The sequence below is a fragment of the Hyla sarda genome, chromosome 8 (genome assembly GCF_029499605.1).
Source record: "Hyla sarda isolate aHylSar1 chromosome 8, aHylSar1.hap1, whole genome shotgun sequence".
Classification (NCBI taxonomy): Eukaryota; Metazoa; Chordata; class Amphibia; order Anura; family Hylidae; genus Hyla; species Hyla sarda.
The window spans coordinates 216,732,446-216,741,779 of record NC_079196.1 but is presented as its reverse complement, the minus strand read 5'-3'; the positions used below and the strand labels follow the sequence as shown (position 1 = coordinate 216,741,779).

General features: G+C 44.3%; 1 protein-coding gene across 3 annotated transcripts in view; it reads right to left on the bottom strand.

Moving 5' to 3' along the window:
• Window positions 1-418: 418 nt before the first annotated feature.
• ATPAF2 (ATP synthase mitochondrial F1 complex assembly factor 2) overlaps window positions 419-9,334 on the bottom strand; it is a 19,446-nt gene continuing 10,530 nt past the window's right edge. For 2 of the 3 annotated variants that reach the window (XM_056535283.1, XM_056535284.1), the window contains exons 6-9: window positions 5,815-5,895; window positions 3,660-3,772; window positions 2,923-3,038; window positions 419-961 (exon numbers count right to left, since the gene is read on the bottom strand). In XM_056535283.1, coding sequence (XP_056391258.1) covers window positions 824-961; window positions 2,923-3,038; window positions 3,660-3,772; window positions 5,815-5,895 — 448 coding nt within the window. In that variant the 3' untranslated portion in view covers window positions 419-823. The remainder of the gene's footprint in view (window positions 962-2,922; window positions 3,039-3,659; window positions 3,773-5,814; window positions 5,896-9,334) is intronic. The other variant, XR_008847114.1, reaches the window with a different exon arrangement.

The following is a 9,334-nucleotide window of genomic DNA, read 5'->3' as shown; positions in this document are numbered from 1 at the left end:
ACACTAATATATATATATATATATATATATTTATTTATAAATAAAATGTGTGAGTATACACATATATATATACACATATTTAAAAAATTATATATATATATATATATATATATACCGTATATATACATATTTTAAATATGTGTATATATACATGTGTATATTCACACATTTTATTTTTATATATATATATATATATATATATATATATAAACAATTATTATTTTAATATGTTTGTGTATACATATGTGTACAAACTATTTTTTTTATATATATATATATATATATATATATATATATATATATATATATATATAAAATGTGTGAGTATACACATTTAAAAAATTATATATATATATATATATATATATATATATATATATATAGTGTATACACACACATTATATATATATAATCATTTTATTTTTTATTATACTCACTATAGTGAGTATACAGCTCCTATGCAGACCTATGTAACTATTCTTAACGGGCACAGAAATGGACTGAAAGACAAATTTCGGGAACAGTTGACTACATAGAAATAGTTATCTGTACAGCATTGTTCTCCAAAGTGTGGACCTCCAGCTGTTGAAACACTACAACTGCCAGCATGCCCGGACAGCTGTTGGCTGTCCGGGCATGCTGAGCGTTGTAGTGTTGCAACAGCTGGAGGTCCACAGTTTGGAGACCACTGCTGTATAGATACACTGCTTTGCATTGGAGGTGCACACACAATGTTGAATCATCAATGAATCCTAATGGCTGGTTGAATCCCGATTCCAATGAGAAGTGTCATGGTCGTCTGTGGGGGTGAAGGTGTCAGGGGTCAGTCCTGCAGGAGCTTGTGTTTGATAGTGGAGCTTGAAGAACAGAGATGAACAAACAAGGTTCCTGCGGCCGTGCGGGCCTGTAACTCCTGCAGGTCATAGTCATGAGCCCACTCCACGTTACCCCAGTACCGGATCTGTGAACATACAGTGCAGAGGCATTCATGGGTTAAATGTCCATTATACATGCAACAAACTTCCAAGGCAGTCACACAGCAGCAGATCAGTGTTCTCTCCCCCGACACCCCAGCTACAGCACCCAATAATCACAGATACATACATACAGAAGAACATACAACACTCTGTGCTGCCATCTAGAGGACAAAACAGAATTACAGAACTCCAGTCATGATATGTAATAAACAGAAATGACAAGTCAGAGCAGAAAAATGATAGATAGAGAGATAGATAGATATGAGATAGATAGATAGATATGAGATAGATAGATAGATAGATAGATAGATAGATAGATAGATAGATAGGAGATAGATAGGAGATAGATAGGAGATAGATAGGAGATAGATAGGAGATAGATATGAGATAGATATGAGATAGATATGAGATAGATAGATGGATAGATAGATAGATAGATAGATAGATAGATAGATATGAGATAGATGAGATAGATAGATAGATATGAGATAGATAGATAGATATGAGATAGATGAGATAGATAGATAGATATGAGATAGATAGATAGATAGATATGAGATAGATAGATAGATAGATAGATATGAGATAGATAGATAGATATGAGATAGATAGATGGATGGATAGATAGATAGATAGATAGATAGATAGATATGAGATAGATGAGATAGATAGATAGATATGAGATAGATAGATAGATATGAGATAGATGAGATAGATAGATAGATATGAGATAGATAGATAGATATGAGATAGATGAGATAGATAGATAGATAGATATGAGATAGATAGATAGATAGATAGATATGAGATAGATAGATAGATAGATATGAGATAGATAGATAGATATGAGAGAGATAGATATGAGAGAGATAGATATGAGAGAGATAGATAGACATGAGAGAGATAGATATGAGATAGATATTAGATAGATATGAGATAGATAGATGGATATGAGATGGATATGAGATAGATAGATATGAGATAGATAGATATGAGAGAGATATTAGATAGATATGAGATAGATAGATAGATAGATGGATATGAGATAGATAGATGGATATGAGATAGATATGAGATAGATAGAGAGATAGATATGAGATAGATAGAGAGATAGATAGATAGATATGAGATAGATAGATAGACATGAGAGAGATAGATATTAGATAGATATGAGATAGATAGATGGATATGAGATAGATATGAGATAGATATGAGAGAGATAGATAGACATGAGAGAGATAGAGAGATAGATATGAGATAGATATTAGATAGATATGAGATAGATAGATAGATGGATATGAGAGATATGAGATAGATAGATAGATATGAGATAGATAGATAGATAGATATGAGATAGATAGATAGATAGATGGATATGAGATGAGATAGATATGAGATTGAGATAGATAGATATGAGATAGATAGATAGATATGAGATAGATAGATATATATGAGATAGATAGGAGATAGATAGATAGATAGATATGAGATAGATAGATAGATATGAGATAGATAGATAGATATGAGATAGATGGATATGAGATAGATAGATATGAGATAGATATGAGATAGATAGATATGAGATAGATAGATATGAGAGAGATGGATATGAGATAGATATGAGATAGATATGAGATAGATATGAGATAGATATGAGATAGATATGAGATAGATAGATAGATATGAGATAGATAGATAGATATGAGATAGATAGATATGAGATAGATAGATATAAGAGAGATGGATATGAGATATATAGATATGAGATAGATATGAGATAGATGGATAGATATGAGATAGATAGATATATATGAGATAGATGGATAGATATGAGATAGATAGATATGAGATAGATAGATAGATATGAGATAGATAGATATGAGATAGATAGATATGAGATAGATAGATAGATATGAGATAGATAGATATGAGATAGATAGAATACCTGATACTCCTCCTCCAGGCGGGACAGCAGCACAGCCTTTTGCACGGTCAAGAATCTGTCTACTAGTCCCATGGCGATTATGAAGGATTTCAGCTGAGTAACCATAAATTCGATGCCTGAGAAGCAGAAATCATCACAAATTATAAGGGCGCTCTGAGAATTTTTCTTTTTGTTTATATAATGCTGCGTAGGATGTTATTTGAAAATAATGTAGAGGTTCTTGCGTATGCCTCACGCTTAACTGTTTTAGCTGATGTGGCAGGCATAAGGCTGGAGGGGAGGTGTATAACTACTATATATTCTGATCCCATAGAGATAGCAGCAGTATACAGATAGAGCTGGAGGGGAGGTGTATAACTACTATATATCATGATTCCATAGACATAGCAGCAGCAGTATACAGGTAGAGCTTGAGGGGAGGGCTATAACTACTATATATTCTGATCCCATACTGATAGCAGCAGTATACAGATAGAGCTGGAGGGGAGGTGTATAACTACTATATATCCTGATTCCATAGACATAGCAGCAGCAGTATACAGGTAGAGCTGGGGGGGGTGTATAGCTACTATAGATCCTGATCCCTTAGAGATAGCAGCAGCAGTATACAGATAGAGCTGGAGGGGAGGTGTAACAGCTCATAGCAGACTGCTTTATAGTTGTATGCCGGTGTTCCAGTTGCAGCCATACATTGTTCCGACACCACAGCTCTGCCCCTGCATTAACCAATCACTTACCTATTAGTGACCAGGAGTTGTAGGAGGCCAGATGGCGATGAAACACTTCTTTGGTCTGATCTGGAATAGCTGGACCCATGAGACTGGTGGACGATCCGATCAATACATTGTACCTGAGGATCAGAACCAGGTCATGACCCCAGACCATACACATAGGACAGTATCCTGACCCCCAGACCATACACATAGGACAGTATCCTGACCCCCAGACCATAAACATAGGACAGTATCCTGACCCCCAGACCATAAACATAGGACAGTATCCTGACCCCCAGACCATACACATAGGACAGTATCCTGACCCCTAGACCATACACATAGGACAGTATCATGACCTCAGACCATACACATAGGACAGTATCATGAGCCCAGACCATACACATAGGACAGTATCCTGACCCCTAGACCATACACATAGGACAGTATCCTGACCCCCAGACCATACACATAGGACAGTATCCTGACCCCCAGACCATACACATAGGACAGTATCATGACCCCAGACCATACACATAGGACAGTATCCTGACCCCAGACCATACACATAGGACAGTATCATGACCCCAGACCATACACATAGGACAGTATCCTGACCCCCAGACCATACACATAGAACAGTATCATGACCCCAGACCATACACATAGGACAGTATCATGAGCCCAGACCATACACATAGGACAGTATCATGACCCCAGACCATACACATAGGACAGTATCATGACCTCAGACCATACACATAGGACAGTATCATGACCCCAGACCATACACATAGGACAGTATCATGACCCCCAGACCATACACATAGGACAGTATCATGAGTCCTGACCATACACATAGGACAGTATCATGACCCCAGACCAAACACATAGGACAGTATCATGACCCCAGACCATACACATAGGACAGTATCATGAGCCCCAGACCATACACATAGGACAGTATCATGACGCCAGACCATACACATAGGACAGTATCATGACCCCAGACCAAACACATAGGACAGTATCATGACGCCAGACCATACACATAGGACAGTATCCTGACCCCAGACCATACACATAGGACAGTATCCTGACCCCCAGACCATACACATAGGACAGTATCATGACCCCCAGACCATACACATAGGACAGTATCATGAGCTCTGACCATACACATAGGACAGTATCCTGACCCCAGACCATACACATAGGACAGTATCATGACCCCCAGACCATACACATAGGACAGTATCATGAGCCCAGACCATACACATAGGACAGTATCATGACCCCAGACCATACACATAGGACAGTATCCTGACCCCAGACCATACACATAGGACAGTATCATGACCCCAGACCATACACATAGGACAGTATCATGAGCCCAGACCATACACATAGGACAGTATCCTGACCCCAGACCATACACATAGGACAGTATCATGACCCCAGACCATACACATAGGACAGTATCCTGACCCCAGACCATACACATAGGACAGTATCATGACCCCAGACCATACACATAGGACAGTATCATGACCTCAGACCATACACATAGGACAGTATCATGAGTCCTGACCATACACATAGGACAGTATCATGACCCCAGACCAAACACATAGGACAGTATCATGACCCCAGACCATACACATAGGACAGTATCATGAGCCCCAGACCATACACATAGGACAGTATCATGACGCCAGACCATACACATAGGACAGTATCATGACCCCAGACCATACACATAGGACAGTATCCTGACCCCAGACCATACACATAGGACAGTATCATGACCCCAGACCATACACATAGGACAGTATCATGACCTCAGACCATACACATAGGACAGTATCATGACCCCAGACCATACACATAGGACAGTATCATGACCCCCAGACCATACACATAGGACAGTATCATGAGTCCTGACCATACACATAGGACAGTATCATGACCCCAGACCAAACACATAGGACAGTATCATGACCCCAGACCATACACATAGGACAGTATCATGAGCCCCAGACCATACACATAGGACAGTATCATGACGCCAGACCATACACATAGGACAGTATCATGAGCCCAGACCATACACATAGGACAGTATCCTGACCCCAGACCATACACATATGACAGTATCATGAGCACTGATCTCACTCACCTGTCTTCTGCCCAGGTCAGGATGGGATCCCATTCATTTGTCTGGAGCTCTACTAGGCTTGGTGGCTCCTCTACTCTGCAACTGAAGAAAGAGAAGGGTTGTGTACTGTACTGAGGGGAGTGAAGGGTTGTGTCCTGTACTGAGGGGAGTGAAGGGTTGTATCCTGTACTGAGGGGAGTGAAGGGTTGTGTCCTGTACTGAGGGGAGTGAAGGGTTGTGTACTGTACTGAGGGGAGTGAAGGGTTGTGTCCTGTACTGAGGGGAGTGAAGGGTTGTGTCCTGTACTGAGGGGAGTGAAGGGTTGTGTCCTGTACTCAGGGGAGTGAAGGGTTGTGTACTGTACTGAGGGGAGTGAAGGGTTGTGTACTGTACTGAGGGGAGTGAAGGGTTGTGTACTGTACTGAGGGGAGTGAAGGGTTGTGTACTGTACTGAGGGGAGTGTAGGGTTGTGTCCTGTACTGAGGGGAGTGAAGGGTTGTGTCCTGTACTGAGGGGAGTGAAGGGTTGTGTCCTGTACTGAGGGGAGTGAAGGGTTGTGTCCTGTACTCAGGGGAGTGAAGGGTTGTGTACTGTACTGAGGGGAGTGAAGGGTTGTGTACTGTACTGAGGGGAGTGAAGGGTTGTGTACTGTACTGAGGGGAGTGAAGGGTTGTGTCCTGTACTCAGGGGAGTGAAGGGTTGTGTACTGTACTGAGGGGAGTGAAGGGTTGTGTACTGTACTGAGGGGAGTGAAGGGTTGTGTCCTGTACTGAGGGGAGTGAAGGGTTGTGTACTGTACTGAGGGGAGTGAAGGGTTGTGTACTGTACTGAGGGGAGTGAAGGGTTGTGTCCTGTACTGAGGGGAGTGAAGGGTTGTGTACTGTACTGAGGGGAGTGAAGGGTTGTGTCCTGTACTGAGGGGAGTGAAGGGTTGTGTACTGTACTGAGGGGAGTGAAGGGTTGTGTACTGTACTGAGGGGAGTGAAGGGTTGTGTCCTGTACTGAGGGGAGTGAAGGGTTGTGTACTGTACTGAGGGGAGTGAAGGGTTGTGTACTGTACTGAGGGGAGTGAAGGGTTGTGTCCTGTACTGAGGGGAGTGAAGGGTTGTGTACTGTACTGAGGGGAGTGAAGGGTTGTGTCCTGTACTGAGGGGAGTGAAGGGTTGTGTCCTGTACTGAGGGGAGTGAAGGGTTGTGTCCTGTACTGAGGGGAGTGAAGGGTTGTGTCCTGTACTGAAGGGAGTGAAGGGTTGTGTACTGTACTGAGGGGAGTGAAGGGTTGTGTCCTGTACTGAGGGGAGTGAAGGGTTGTGTACTGTACTGAGGGGAGTGAAGGGTTGTGTCCTGTACTGAGGGGAGTGAAGGGTTGTGTCCTGAACTGAGGGGAGTGAAGGGTTGTGTCCTGAACTGAGGGGAGTGAAGGGTTGTGTCCTGTACTGAGGGGAGTGAAGGGTTGTGTCCTGTACTGAGGGGAGTGAAGGGTTGTGTCCTGTACTGAGGGGAGTGAAGGGTTGTGTCCTGTACTGAGAGGAGTGAAGGGTTGTGTCCTGTACTCAGGGGAGTGAAGGGTTGTGTACTGTACTGAGGGGAGTGAAGGGTTGTGTCCTGTACTGAGGGGAGTGAAGGGTTGTGTACTGTACTGAGGGGAGTGAAGGGTTGTGTCCTGTACTGAGGGGAGTGAAGGGTTGTGTCCTGTACTGAGGGGAGTGAAGGGTTGTGTCCTGTACTGAGGGGAGTGAAGGGTTGTGTCCTGTACTGAAGGGAGTGAAGGGTTGTGTACTGTACTGAGGGGAGTGAAGGGTTGTGTCCTGTACTGAGGGGAGTGAAGGGTTGTGTACTGTACTGAGGGGAGTGAAGGGTTGTGTCCTGTACTGAGGGGAGTGAAGGGTTGTGTCCTGAACTGAGGGGAGTGAAGGGTTGTGTCCTGAACTGAGGGGAGTGAAGGGTTGTGTCCTGTACTGAGGGGAGTGAAGGGTTGTGTCCTGTACTGAGGGGAGTGAAGGGTTGTGTCCTGTACTGAGGGGAGTGAAGGGTTGTGTCCTGTACTGAGGGGAGTGAAGGGTTGTGTCCTGTACTGAGGGGAGTGAAGGGTTGTGTCCTGTACTCAGGGGAGTGAAGGGTTGTGTACTGTACTGAGGGGAGTGAAGGGTTGTGTACTGTACTGAGGGGAGTGAAGGGTTGTGTACTGTACTGAGGGGAGTGAAGGGTTGTGTACTGTACTGAGGGGAGTGAAGGGTTGTGTCCTGTACTGAGGGGAGTGAAGGGTTGTGTACTGTACTGAGGGGAGTGAAGGGTTGTGTCCTGTACTCAGGGGAGTGAAGGGTTGTGTACTGTACTGAGGGGAGTGAAGGGTTGTGTACTGTACTGAGGGGAGTGAAGGGTTGTGTACTGTACTGAGGGGAGTGAAGGGTTGTGTTCTGTACTGAGGGGAGTGAAGGGTTGTGTACTGTACTGAGGGGAGTGAAGGGTTGTGTCCTGTACTGAGGGGAGTGAAGGGTTGTGTCCTGTACTGAGGGGAGTGAAGGGTTGTGTACTGTACTGAGGGGAGTGAAGGGTTGTGTCCTGTACTGAGGGGAGTGAAGGGTTGTGTCCTGTACTGAGGGGAGTGAAGGGTTGTGTCCTGTACTGAGGGGAGTGAAGGGTTGTGTCCTGTACTGAGGGGAGTGAAGGGTTGTGTCCTGTACTGAAGGGAGTGAAGGGTTGTGTACTGTACTGAGGGGAGTGAAGGGTTGTGTCCTGTACTGAGGGGAGTGAAGGGTTGTGTACTGTACTGAGGGGAGTGAAGGGTTGTGTCCTGTACTGAGGGGAGTGAAGGGTTGTGTCCTGAACTGAGGGGAGTGAAGGGTTGTGTCCTGTACTGAGGGGAGTGAAGGGTTGTGTCCTGTACTGAGGGGAGTGAAGGGTTGTGTCCTGTACTGAGGGGAGTGAAGGGTTGTGTCCTGTACTGAGGGGAGTGAAGGGTTGTGTACTGTACTGAGGGGAGTGAAGGGTTGTGTCCTGTACTGAGGGGAGTGAAGGGTTGTGTCCTGTACTGAGGGGAGTGAAGGGTTGTGTACTGTACTGAGGGGAGTGAAGGGTTGTGTACTGTACTGAGGGGGTGAAGGGTTGTGTACTGTACTGAGGGGAGTGAAGGGTTGTGTCCTGTACTGAGGGGAGTGAAGGGTTGTGTCCTGTACTGAGGGGGTGAAGGGTTGTGTACTGTACTGAGGGGAGTGAAGGGTTGTGTACTGTACTGAGGGGAGTGAAGGGTTGTGTACTGTACTGAGGGGAGTGAAGGGTTGTGTCCTGTACTGAGGGGAGTGAAGGGTTGTGTCCTGTACTGAGGGGAGTGAAGGGTTGTGTACTGTACTGAGGGGAGTGAAGGGTTGTGTCCTGTACTGAGGGGAGTGAAGGGTTGTGTCCTGTACTGAGGGGGTGAAGGGTTGTGTACTGTACTGAGGGGAGTGAAGGGTTGTGTCCTGTACTGAGGGGAGTGAAGGGTTGTGTCCTGTACTGAGGGGAGTGAAGGGTTGTGTCCTGTACTGAGGGGAGTGAAGGGTTG